The sequence below is a fragment of the Paralichthys olivaceus genome, chromosome 1 (assembly GCF_024713975.1).
Source record: "Paralichthys olivaceus isolate ysfri-2021 chromosome 1, ASM2471397v2, whole genome shotgun sequence".
Classification (NCBI taxonomy): Eukaryota; Metazoa; Chordata; class Actinopteri; order Pleuronectiformes; family Paralichthyidae; genus Paralichthys; species Paralichthys olivaceus.
In genome coordinates, this window is record NC_091093.1 from 31360238 (window position 1) to 31372676 (window position 12439).

General features: G+C 41.6%; 3 protein-coding genes and 1 long non-coding RNA gene across 4 annotated transcripts; 1 reads left to right on the forward strand and 3 right to left on the reverse strand.

Moving 5' to 3' along the window:
• Positions 1–915: 915 nt before the first annotated feature.
• LOC138411236 (gamma-aminobutyric acid receptor-associated protein-like 2) lies at positions 916–4568 on the reverse strand. Its single transcript, XM_069530745.1, has 4 exons — positions 4145–4568; positions 2460–2515; positions 2198–2370; positions 916–1449 (listed from the first exon to the last, which is right to left on the reverse strand). The coding sequence occupies exons 1-4, from the start codon at positions 4176–4178 to the stop codon at positions 1359–1361; spliced, it is 354 nt and encodes a 117-aa protein (XP_069386846.1). The 5' UTR covers positions 4179–4568; the 3' UTR covers positions 916–1358.
• Positions 4448–5171, forward strand: LOC138411238 (uncharacterized). The gene is made up of 2 exons (XR_011243893.1): positions 4448–4580; positions 4922–5171. It is a non-coding gene; the product is annotated as an uncharacterized lncRNA (long non-coding RNA).
• Positions 5172–5806: 635 nt separating this feature from the next.
• On the reverse strand, positions 5807–7189 carry LOC138405663 (myosin heavy chain, clone 203-like). The gene has a single exon (XM_069515617.1). It carries the CDS (start codon positions 7187–7189, stop codon positions 5807–5809), a length of 1383 nt encoding a protein of 460 aa, XP_069371718.1.
• Positions 7190–7760: 571 nt separating this feature from the next.
• nqo1 (NAD(P)H dehydrogenase, quinone 1) lies at positions 7761–12439 on the reverse strand. The gene is made up of 6 exons (XM_020110325.2): positions 12266–12439; positions 10827–10994; positions 10604–10734; positions 9797–9910; positions 8806–8907; positions 7761–8431 (listed from the first exon to the last, which is right to left on the reverse strand). The coding sequence occupies exons 1-6, from the start codon at positions 12267–12269 to the stop codon at positions 8093–8095; spliced, it is 858 nt and encodes a 285-aa protein (XP_019965884.2). The 5' UTR covers positions 12270–12439; the 3' UTR covers positions 7761–8092.

The following is a 12439-nucleotide window of genomic DNA, read 5'->3' on the forward strand; positions in this document are numbered from 1 at the left end:
GGTCCCTCGACACGGATCACGAGTTAAACTGTAAGTGAACCAGGTGAGTTCAAACAGGGTCTACTCATCGTCTCTGCAGGGGTTCGTATCCATGTGCTAAATTCACATTACGGATAAAAAAAAACTGCACATGGTAAAAACTTAACTATAGGAAAAACTTAGCGGCATAAAAATGTACTGATAGAATAATATCTGTGCATCTTAGCACCGTATTTGTGTTAATTATTAGAAAAGTGATTCATAAATTCATCCTTTAAACTTGACAAAATGTTGAGTGACACACGTCTGCAGACTAGTCTCACTTCAGAGGAACGACTTCACCCACACGAACTGAGGCTCAGACGAAAAACTAACTTCCTTCCGGATTTGTGAAATTCTGTGAATGGACCACAGAACAGCCGGTTTGTAGAAATGCCACAGAGGAAGTGAAAGTGGGAAGAGGAGGGAAGGACTCAGAAATTACAAGTTCCCCCAGTTTCACAGAAATGAAGAATATTACACCTGTCTGTCTATCACCGAACACAAACGAAGCCCTTCAGGTACAGATACGAGTTCTTCCACTCTGCTTGGTCGTCCCTCTCGATTTGTGGGTCTGTTGAGATGAGACTTATCTGACCTCAGTCTATCTGTTCCTCAGTGACGCACGTTCTTCTGTCACGTCCCAACAATCCTGCACACGACTGTTTAGCTCTTATAGTGGAAAATAAGTGAAAACAGGGAGTGGTCTGAGAATCTAAATTATTTATCTGCTGTAAAACATCGTTGAAGTTTATTTCAGAAATACATCTTAACGTCTGGCCATGTTTAACAGTGTTAGCAAATCTACTCATAGAAATATTAGAAAATGTTTTGAACTATGGGTCGGACAAGAACATCTTAAAGACTTAATAAATGAGGAAAACAAAAACAGACGGGTTTACTTTTATATTTTTTATTGGTTAGGTCATCCAGCTACCTTAACCTGAAATAATTAAATTAAAACTCTTTTAAATATCATCTTTACAGAGGAAAGCAGAACTACTAGCAAAAGTCATTCACACTTTGTTTAAAATGTGAAATAAAGAAAAACAAGGTTCTTCCTATATCACAACATCAAACAAACAATAATTGTCACACACTACACACAACCTATGACTCTATAAAGACGTGGTGCAACACGGGCCAGAACAAACAAGTACGTCCCGTCAGAGGAGCGCTCAGTCCATCGTCCTGTTGCGTTCATGTCGCTCAATCTCTCCGGGGCTTCCCTCGCTATCTCCAGGGGCCAAGACAGGGCTGTGATTAGATGAAGGCGGATGTCTGCGCGGTCTGCGCTGTGCCGCGCCGCAGATCTGCGGGTCGCGATCCGGCTTCTTGATTTAAATACCGAAGGTGTTCTCGCCGCTGTAAGCCACGTATAAAAAGCCGTCCTCGTCTTTCTCTTTCTCGTACAGCTGTCCCATCGTGATGCTGAAACACGGAGACACAGTGATGCTACAAATGACACTTTGAAATAAAGCTGCTGTTATTCTTCATGTTTCTGAACAACTACCAGTTTATCTAACAAACACCGAGGCAGTTTAAACCTCAGCAGAAACCAAATGTGCAGCAGGAACTTCCTCATAGATTCACAATATCTGCAGAGAGCAGCCGTTTAGGAAATAAGAAACGTTTAAATAAAGCTCAAGCTTCGTGTTTTTAAAGGGATACTATAAAATAAATAATGACTATGATGAAACAGATTAACGTGGTTTTAAACCGTCAGCACTTCATAATTTGAACAAGGTTCCTGACACCGTCTTGTGTGTCAAACTGTCCAGGGGCAGCTGTTGGGGACACGCTCCTCTCCATCCCGTGCTCTGATTGGTGCTCAGTCTGCTTCACATGGTGTTTTAAAGAACAGGGATTCCTCTCTGTTCATCTTCAGGACGTTCGATGTGCTGTCGCACTGATCTGTCATTACGTCAGCAGATAAATCCTCGTAATCACTCATAATAAATATTGTTAATAAATGTTAAAAAGATTTCTGGTGACTTATCGGTGAACATTCAAAGTAACTTCAGCTGTTCCTCATGTGGCCACCGATCCTGGCGGAGCAGATGTTTTTGTTCGTTTTGTTATTTCTGATTGTTTTTCGATTATGAATATTTCTTGTTCTCAGAACACGACCTGATTAAATGAAGCTTTTATTTAAATAGATATAAAACTGAACTCTGACCTGGACTGAGGCACCGTCTTGTCCACGAACAGGAAGATGGCTTTCTCTGAGGGCAGCTGGATGCGTTTCCTGATGATCCACATGAACTGAGCCACTGTGATGTCGGAGGGGACCAGGTACTTCCTCTTGTCTATGTCCACGATCTGGGATCCCGACACTTTCTCCACGATCACCTGACCGACCACACGGACACGATTACAACCAACAAGCAGTGACATAAAGCAGCGGTTTTCAGACATGGGGCCACATGGTGTTCACTCACCGGGACACGGTCAGGGTACTTGTTGCGGATTTTGGCAGACTCTATGCATCGATGTTCTGCAGGACAGAAAGCAACATGAGAACCGAAACGCACGCCTCTCGTTCAATACTTCCACCTTTGTGCCGACGCCGTGATGGACAAAGATCGATATCTGACGACTCGGGTGCGAGAGCTTCTGTGGATAAAGACGAGTCGCTGCTGACTGAACCACAACACCCATCGACGTGTCGCTGACAGAGACAAATGTGACGCTTTTAATGATCGATAAAACATCAGCCAATCAACACTGTGCTGAAAGCTGCTTCTCCTCCTCCCTGTGACATCATCTGATTATTCTTGGTTCTGGTCATTGGATCTAAAAGTGTTCAAATTAAATGATCTGATTTGGTTCATGTTTTGTAAATTAGATGGTTTCACACATAGACTGAATAAAGATGGACGACATGACAGCTCCCAAAGGTGAAGCCAAAGCATCTTGGTGCCCCCTGGTGGCTGGCTGCTGTATAGGTTATAAACCCAGCCTCCTCACAGATGTGATATGAAGGTTTGTCGTTTCTCTCAGTTTGATAACTTTAACAAAGATATACCAGAGCACGTTATCCTGTTCTATGTCTGTCATTTTAAACTAAACAACCAATTAGCTAATTTAGAAAATGATCAACCGTTTACGAGATCATGAAAATAATTGATAATTGCAGCATCAATATTATGTAATAATGGTAAAAGAACACACAGTATGATTAGTGTACAGACTGACACTGGGAGGTATCGGGGGGTTAGGGGTAATGTAAACACTGACACTAATAATAACTATGGTGGAGTGAGGTCAACGTCTCAGTGTATCCTCAGTTAACACGTTTCATGTGTCAACAAAGAACATAACATTTACACAAGAGCTCCAATGTAAGAGTTTGCAGAGATAAGATTCTGTGGACGACATTTGAAAGTTTAACTTATATCTTGTCTGTGTATAAAAATGTTTTTCAAGTCTATTTGACTTCTTCTCTCCACTTTTTCAAAATGTTTTTTACGTTTGACATTCGTTCAAAAAAGCACAAACAAAAAATCTGATGAAATGTTTCAGCTGCTGACACATGTTTATCTGCATTCAGCTTCAGGGTCTCACACACACACAGACACACAGACACACAGACACACACACACAGAGACACACACACACACACACACACAGCATTCGCTAGAAACTACTAGCTAGAGCATTAGCATGTTTAGTTGTGTTTACTGTGTATGAGCATTAGCCAGAAGCTACTAGCTAGAACATTAGCATGTTTATCTGTGTTTACTGTGTATGAGCATTAGCCAGAAGCTACTAGCTAGAACATTAGCATGTTTATCTGTGTTTACTGTGTATGAGCATTAGCCAGAAGCTACTAGCTAGAACATTAGCATGTTTATCTGTGTTTACTGTGTATGAGCATTAGCCAGAGGCTACTAGCTAGAACATTAGCATGTTTATCTGTGTTTACTGTGTATGAGCATTAGCCAGAAGCTACTAGCTAGAACATTAGCATGTTTATCTGTGTTTACTGTGTATGAGCATTAGCCAGAAGCTACTAACGCATAAGAACAGAGTCCTGAACAACAGGCCTGTGCCCCGCCTCTGTTTGTCAGTAGAAGAAGTCCTGGACGAAGCCTCTTCTTCTGTAGAGGACATCTTGTCTCACCCAGGGAGTGATCCTCTTTGAACATCCATTTCATGTTGGCCGTTTCCGGGCTGAGTTCACTCGACGCAGTAGATTTAAAGAGTTTCAGGTGAATCCAGTCTCCGCTGAGTCTCCGAGTCTTTTCACTGTCTTCTCTGTCTTCACTGTCTTCTCTGTCTCCTCTGTCTTTCACGTGTTTCCTGTCAGTTCTCTGATCGACGCTGAACTCAACAAACAAAACAACAGGCTGCGGACCAGCGGCGATGACGTCACTCACCACAGGACCGTACCATCCCGCCGAGCAGAGGGGGGGGGGGGTACCATGTTCTGCAGCTGATTTTGCCTGAATCAAAGTGTCAACAAGTGCAAACACACTGAGGCCAGAGAAGTAAATAACATGGTCAGAACAGTATGGTGACCATAGACTGTGATGGTGAGCGCCAGCTACTGACATCCCGTAAGGAGGGCACACTCAGTCCATGATACCTGTTGACCTTTGACCTGTCTTCTTAAGGTTTTTAGGTCTTTATCCTCTTTCCTCTGTTCTTCTTGGTTCCCTCTCCTGTGTCTGAGTATTCATTTGAAGTCTTCTTCTTCTTTGTTCAGTTTATTTGATTTTTTATTGTCTCATGAAAACTTGTTTTAGAATTAACTTCTTTGACTGCGTGAAGAGCATTTAAAAATAAAATAGCTTAAAGACGTCTAATCTAACTCACATTTTTAGAACAATTAAAGTCAGCTATTTCCGCTTTCTGTCTTTCTTTACGTTAATAAAGTTTGTGGTGGTTTGAAAAACAGAGCTCAAAGGAGAATATGCAGAGATGGTGGTGGTGCACCTTGGCTTAGGTTCCCACCTGCTGGTGGGCCAAGCAGAGAAGAAGAAGAAGAGGAAGGCCCCCCCCACCAATGGTCCGAGAAGGGGAAGAGGACAAAGATGAAGTGCTAAACTAATTTCATCACATTTATCACATAGGGTAATAGGAGATACAGTACATGGCGGTAATTAGAGTACGTTTTTTTTAAGCCTTAACCCCCCCCCCCCCCCCCCCCCCCCCCCCGCCCAACAAAGAAGAAGACAGAGATCAAAGCAAGTGGGATTTGTGACAACATCATCAAAGCAATTGTTCCTGCATCGATTTCAAATCAACAAAATAAAGGTCTTAAATTGCCCATTACTTTGCTATTAAATTTGCAGGTGGTGCATTTAAGGCTGATGGGACAATTGTCACACAGTGTTCTACAATAAAAACATCAGTTTTCTTTTCTTACCTTGTTGTTGGGTTGTGAGATATGAACTTAGCCAGGAGAGGGCAGTACCAGTGACACCTGTCAGCAAAATCAGACACACAAATAAACCTCAAGTGGAAAGGAATAATTTAGCCTTTTTTTTTTTTATTTTGTCAATATATGGGCAGTGAAATCAACCTCAAAGTATTGACTTTCCTAATACATCCGCCAACGGACGAGCACTCTGCAACTGTGGCGAAGCAGGAGCATTTTTGTGGGGACAGCCATCTGCCTCTTGCAATTGGGTTTAAGAGAGAGGGTAGAGAGAGAGAGTGAAAGGGTAGAGAGAAAGAGGGGTAGATTACCCAGGAGTCAACTCTCTACATCAACAACCATTTGGTGCCATAGACTTCATGTATAAACCTAGAAGATCTACAGATGACTGATGAGATTGCATCAGACTCTTGGGCGTGTACATGACCTTGCCAAAGATCGGCCGCTCTTTCTCTGGATGAGCGAAAGCCTCTGTCCTCGTTTGCTGCGTTTTGATCCTCTTTTCACAGGAGGAATTTTTGCTTTGCTGAGTTCTTTCTTCAAATTTTCTGCCTCCAATTTCTTCTCTCTGAGTAATTTGATGAAATGGACCCTCAACATGTACAACTGCTCCTGTTCTTTGCTCAGCTGCTTTTGTAAACGTTTGACCTCCTTGCTGTAATTCTGATTGCACGCTTCACTGAGAACCAACTTTTGATTCAGAGAGAATATGCGAAGCTCATAGTCCTCCTTGGTTTCCTCACCCACCCTCACTTTCTCATAACTATTTGGGTAATGTTCTTTCATATTCTGTACCCCGATTTTTAATTTCTTGGGGTAATTGATATCACGAGCACATGACTCTATATCAGCGTTGACACGGAGCAAGCGTGTCCCAAGTATTCTGGCCTCCTCCTGCTTCTTGCTCAGCTCTTTTCCATTCACCTTCGCTCTACTGGTTAGATGTATGTTAGTTTCAGTTAGTTTCTCATTTTGTTGCTTGGTCTCAGCCAGGGTTTCTTGCATTGCCTTAAATGTCTCTTTTTCTGTCTGTCTTTCCTTCTCCAGTTGCTCGATCTTTCTCTTCAGTGTCTTAACTCCCGTCTTTAGAACAAAGTTGGTTTCTTTTTCAACGTCCATTTCAAACCCCACTGCTCTCATTCCATCTTTTACAACATTTATCTCCTCAACTTTTTTTGAGAGAACTGCACATCTCTTGGCGGTAGAGGTCAGTAGATGGTTCAGTGACTGTTTCTCCTTCTCCAAGTCTTTGATGCTCTCAGCCTGCTTGGTTATTATATTATACTGCTCCATTTTCTTGAAGACAGCATTAGTTTTGTCAGTTTCCCTTCCCTGTTTCTCGTTCTCAATAACTTTGTCCTTTCGGGTCAGTTGGTCTGTGAGGTTCGCAATTACCTTTTTCTTCTCCTCCTCCAACTGACAGAGTTCCTTTTTGAACTTTAACACCTCATGCTCAAGTCGTTTTACCTGTTTTCTCATTTCCATGAATGCATTTTGAGTTTGGATTGCAAACATCCTGCATGTATCCATCCTTCTTTGCATGTGTACGACCACAGAATCCCTCTCTTTGACAACCTCTCCTAGTGCTGCTCTGTATCGCGCATGTGTGTCAGCTAACATTTGTTGGTTCTCTGCATATGTTGAGTTCTTATAGTATAACAATTGCCTTAAGTCAGCATTGTCCTGTTTATGTTTCTGAATCTCATTTTGGCCTTCATTCAAGCTCTTCTTCAGGTCCTCCTCCCTTCTGTTGCTATCTTCCAGCTTCTTCTGGAGAGCCTCCATTTCTGCCTGAAGCGTGTCTATAACCTTGGCTTTATTAATATCTCTCTGTTGCCACCACTTGCAATCATCTTCTGTTGGTTTTAACTTATCCCTCTTCCACCTCACATATTGATCAGTAGACCGCTGTGAGTTTGGTCTTTTAGTATGTTCCTCCATTATTGTGTCACTGGTGGTTTGAATTCCGAAATAATCCCTGATCTTCTCAATGTCACATTTTTTAGAAACATTCCAAACTTAAACTTTAAAATAGTTCTTTTGTGTTTGGTTTGTAGGGGGTGTGTCTGTGAAACAAAAGCCAGCCCCTTTTAATAATACTTCCTGGTTTCTAGCTTTTCCTTTGATCATGGCTTTTGACTTTCCTTTTGATCTTACTAAACTTCAAAGTCATTAGGAATAATGACTTTGAAGTTTAGTTTTTAAAAGATCATAGTTCTGACATCATCAGTGATGATTACCATCTTATTTTGACAAAAATGTAATTGTCATTTCAAGTTAAGTCAGTTTTATATATATATGGTCCAAAATCACAAATATGCCTCAAACGTCTTAACAATCTGTACAGTAGACAATAATAATGATACATTTTATTTATATAGAACAATTTATATAGAATAGCCTTCATCCTCAGATGCTTAATATATATTTAATTGATATAACAAAAAGGACAGAGAGAAATAAAATGGACACAAATAAAAAAAAAGATTTTCTCCAGAAGTAGAATTCAAAATTTTAGTTGAGTAAAATTACCAAAAGCTCTATCATGAACATGTAGTCAGCTTGAGAATGAACATATTCATCTTCTGTACAAAAACTTCAAACTTTTAATTAAGTGCTTAAGTAAATGTTACTCTCACACCGCTGCCAATACCAAACATAACATGTCTCAATATGTGTGCATGTGAATTAAAAGTATGAGTTCTTTGCTTCATTTTCCTCTGTGGGCTGAGCTCTGGTCTGGTTGTCGGGCGGCAGTGGTTTTCCCAGATGGTGGCCGGTGGTGATGCCGTAGGGCTGCGACTCTTGTTCCTCCTTCACTTTGGGCGACAGTAAGAACCCCCCCTGGAAGCTGAGGTCAAACAGCTCACATGGAGCAAAAGTCAACGGCTTCTCCGCCAGCAGTCCTTTTAATCGCGTTCGCCACCCTTCCAGCATTGCGGTTCGCACAGTGTGGGGGCAATGAGCCGGACTCCAGAATATCTGAGGAGCAAGAACCTGAAATCCACAGAAGTGCAGAGTGCCATTCTGAGGGAAACAAACAGAGCAGCACGTCAACATCCGGCCACCAGCACAGAATGTTTGACATGATTCATTTTAGATGAGAATATTTTCATGGTGTTTTGTATTTGTTCCTGAGATCACAGATACCTGTGACCAGGCTGAACAGGTTCTCACGGTTACAATGTTTGGGAGGGGCTGATATTTGAAGCGCCTCCCAAACATGCACAGATGAAGTTTCGAAGAAAACATACAGATTGTTTGTATTTTGGCTTTTTGATACAGATTTCATCACAATAATTCACAGTGGAGACGGAGAAAATTCTTTCAATTTAACAGAACTTCGGAACATTTTCACGTTGACATCTGGGATTTCTGTCTTAGCGATGTGCGATAATTACCTGCAGAGGCCACAGTGTGATGTTGATGTCTCCGTTGATGCCGTCAGGGCGGAACATCGTCTGTGTTGCTCCAGTCGTGAAGGACAGCATTGCTTTCTTATCCTTCATGGAAACAATAGAGTCAAATGTTTATTTAGAATGAAACGATTGTATGGAATAAACATTACATTACATGTCATTTAACTGACGCTTCCATCCAAAGCGACTTTTTGCCATTTGCGAATTATTACGATTTGTGCATTCAGCATCTATGAGGGGCCATTTTGGGGGGGTTCAGCATCTTGACCAAGGACACATTGACATGGGCTGGAATTCCAGCCGCCAACCTTTTGTTTGGAGGACAAATTAAACATTGCATTAGTTCATGCGGGACACAGAGTCATGTGCTCAGCTGTGATAAGCTGTTGTTGGATAGGTTTATGGGTGCTCGTAAGTGGGCCACTAATCACAGCCCCTCCTCACTGAACCCTGCTGAGCTACACTGCCACTCACGCTCTGCTGCCAAAACTGTAAGTGGCCACATTGGTCGGGGTAATAGGCCAGACTGTAAGCACCGCAGCTTTAGTTGCCAGGAAGCGGAATTGTCAATGTTCTTAAGGTTGTGCTGACATTCTGCTTCATTTGCTGGATCTGCTCATGAAGTCATGTGATGTCAGTCACATGATATCCATGTTAACTTGTAGTAAAAGTCCCGTTGACTAGATTTAGTTGGAACAATAAAAAAGACTGAAGACTAAAGCTTATAGTTGTCCAACATTACCTGATGTCCCTGATTTCACCCATTTAAGTTTATTGGAGTCGATTGTTTTAGTTGTGTTCGGTGCGACCCTATCACAGGACGGTCTCTCAAGATGATCTATACATTCAGAAACAGCTTCTTTGTTTCTGCCACCAAAGAGATCTGGTTCTAGAAACATCATGTGAGTGTAGGTTTTATTTGTTAAATTGTAAAATTTTCTCTGTTGGTTAAAAACATCTTCCTGATACAGACCTTGAAAATACCATTATTGTACATCTTTTCCAGGGAGAAGGCAAATCCTTGTGTGAGAACTCGGTCCATCCAGCCCTTCATGATGGCGGGCACACTGAACCAATACAGAGGAAACTGCAGGAAGACACAGGACAGTTATAAGGTCAAATATTCACTTGTCCTGAATGTGTTGTTCAGGGTCCAGTGACGTTCAGTCTGTGATTTGGAGGCATTCACCTGACGCAGGTGTGAATGATCCTCACAGGTTTACCCTAACTCAAGAACTCGTGACCTGACCTGTGACCCGTTAGAGTTCAGATCCACGTTTCACAGAGTTTCTCCGATCCTGGCTTGTTTCCGTCTTTTAAGATTATTATGATTGGCTCAGCAACTAGCAATGCTTATGCTAACAACGAGTAAGGATTTGTCATTAAGTTTAGCTTTAGTTATCTTTGTTGTGCGAGATGAAACAAAGCTAAACAGTGGCGTCGCTGTGACAGCAGGGGGCGCTCTAAGATGACGAGCTATGCTGTTTAATCAACAAAAGAGGAGTAACCTGTAATCTGATGTTGTGATTCAGGCTCAGATCCAGAGTTTCTCAGTTCTGCATGGTTCTGGATCGTAGCTTTCAGGCCTTTGCAGCGAGCTGCGTCTTTCTGGTTCAGGCATGATTCGTTTTACTTGTGAAAACCACTGATATGAATAAACAGAGTAAACTATTTAGTTTAACATGTTCGGATTAAGTCTAAACATGGTGAGATCTCAGGTGTGAGGGATCAGGATCAGCTCCTCTCTGTGAACACGACAAACTAAATGTGAGAGACTCACCTGGAAGATGATGAGCTCCGACTCCTCCACTTTGCGTTGCTCGGCAACAATGTCGTCACTGAGGCGACCTTCTATCCAGGCGTGCATGGTCTCCTCTCCATACTGGAAAAGTTTGCAGTTCTTCAGATCACCTGGAAAAGATAAAGTAGTTACGCTGATAAACGTTTTATCCTCTGAGCCTCAGAGCTCCATGTTCCTTCATGAACAGCTGATTATGACTCACCGCTGACATCATCCAGTGTGGCGTTGGCTCTGAAGTTCATGGCGTACAGGTCGGACACAATGACCCTGTATCCGTGCTCGGTCAGCTCCTGAACTGCCGCGTCTTTGACCGCCGCGTTAAACGAGCCCAAGCTCTGGTGGGCGTACACGATCAGAGCTGTCTTCTGAGCTGCCTCACACACACACACACACACACACACACACACGAATCAGGTTCAGTGTGAATCCAAGAAATACACAACACCCTGGTTCTTCAGTGACTGATGGATTCATTGTTTCTTTGTCGACATAAACAAACCTCGCTGACGTTGAAAATCTAAAACAGGCGATGTCACTTTTAACTCAATAACATTGAAGCAACCTGTCACATGTTAGAACCTTAAAGTGGAACTTAACACAAGACGTACTTTGCATCATCTGCACAAAACAAGTCAATACAAACAAATCAACATTCATGGAAATAATGTAAAATAATCCAAAATGACATGGATCTTATTTCTTCTAGTTTTAAGTTAAAAGACCCAAACAACAGTTTTCATTTCACACTAAAACATCTTTCATGGTTCCAGTTTGTGAAACGTGAGGATTTTGAGGTTTGGACTCACAAAAAAACTCTGAAGGTGTCAAAGCAAACAAGACTGCGTGTGTATAAATGTGAGTTAAATTCTAATGATATATAAAATAGCATACAGGATAATGTTGTGTATTTTTACTGTTAATACTTGAAAGTACATTTTCCTCGTTAGTAACACTCGAACCCTGGTTCTCTGAGTGAAGATACGATAGAGAACAGTATTTTCACACTGTAAAAACATGGAGACTAAAGCGTCTCCTCGTGGAAGCTGCACCTCTCACTGCAGAGTGACGACACAGCTGTGAAACGTGTTTGACGAGGCGACGCTGAGGTTCAGTCGTCTTCATCATGATTCTGTGATCAGATGACAATGAGCTATGAGCTCAACATTCCTCAAACGATTAAAGAGACGAGGACGGAGACTTTTCATACTTTTCATTTGTTCGTCTCATTAAATAATTTATCACTAATCCCACAGACAGTTGTTTTGTTTTTAATTTTGTGATTTTCTGTGAGAAATATGTTGTGAATATTAAAAAAATGTGATCTAAATATTTGAAGGCAGCATGAAAATCGAGTGAGATACATTTTTTCAGAATTTGAAAAATGTAATCTATTAGGTTTTTGTCACTGTTTAGTGTTATGCATGAATTTTTTAATACTATTTAAGTGTTGTTAGAATCAGTGAAGCAAAGCAGTCGAAGTAGATTTAATACAATTATTAATGAAAATAGTGAGTGAATTACATTTGAAAAGGTCACAACTGATTAAACACTAAAGATTCATATAGTTTCAGTCACAATGTTTAAGTTTAAAGAAACTCAATGCTCTTTGTCTGTTGTTTGGCAGGTGAACAGGAGACTCACCCATGCCGTGCGTCTGCTGGATCCGTCTGTGGCGTGGACCTGGTTTCTGACGACTCTTATAGACCCCACAGGTTCGTTCGCGTGAGAAACATGGTCAGAGATCACTTATCAACTGAAGCCGCTGTGTCTGAGAGTCACGTCTACACATCTACACATCTACACATCTACACATCT

Excerpts from the sequence above, each read along its gene's own strand:
- LOC138411236 (XM_069530745.1), bottom strand. The coding sequence starts at position 4,178 with ATGAAATGGATGTTCAAAGAGGATCACTCCCTGG. Across the intron at positions 2,516-4,144 it reads CAAAGAGGATCACTCCCTGG|AACATCGATGCATAGAGTCT; the intron begins GTGAGACAAGAT and ends TCTGTCCTGCAG. Across the intron at positions 1,450-2,197 it reads AAGACGGTGCCTCAGTCCAG|CATCACGATGGGACAGCTGT; the intron begins GTCAGAGTTCAG and ends TCCGTGTTTCAG.
- LOC138405663 (XM_069515617.1), bottom strand. The coding sequence starts at position 7,189 with ATGGAGGCTCTCCAGAAGAAGCTGGAAGATAGCAACAGAAGGGAGGAG.
- nqo1 (XM_020110325.2), bottom strand. Across the intron at positions 9,911-10,603 it reads CGGAGCTCATCATCTTCCAG|TTTCCTCTGTATTGGTTCAG; the intron begins GTGAGTCTCTCA and ends GTCTTCCTGCAG. Across the intron at positions 8,432-8,805 it reads TCACACTGTGGCCTCTGCAG|AATGGCACTCTGCACTTCTG; the intron begins GTAATTATCGCA and ends TGTTTCCCTCAG.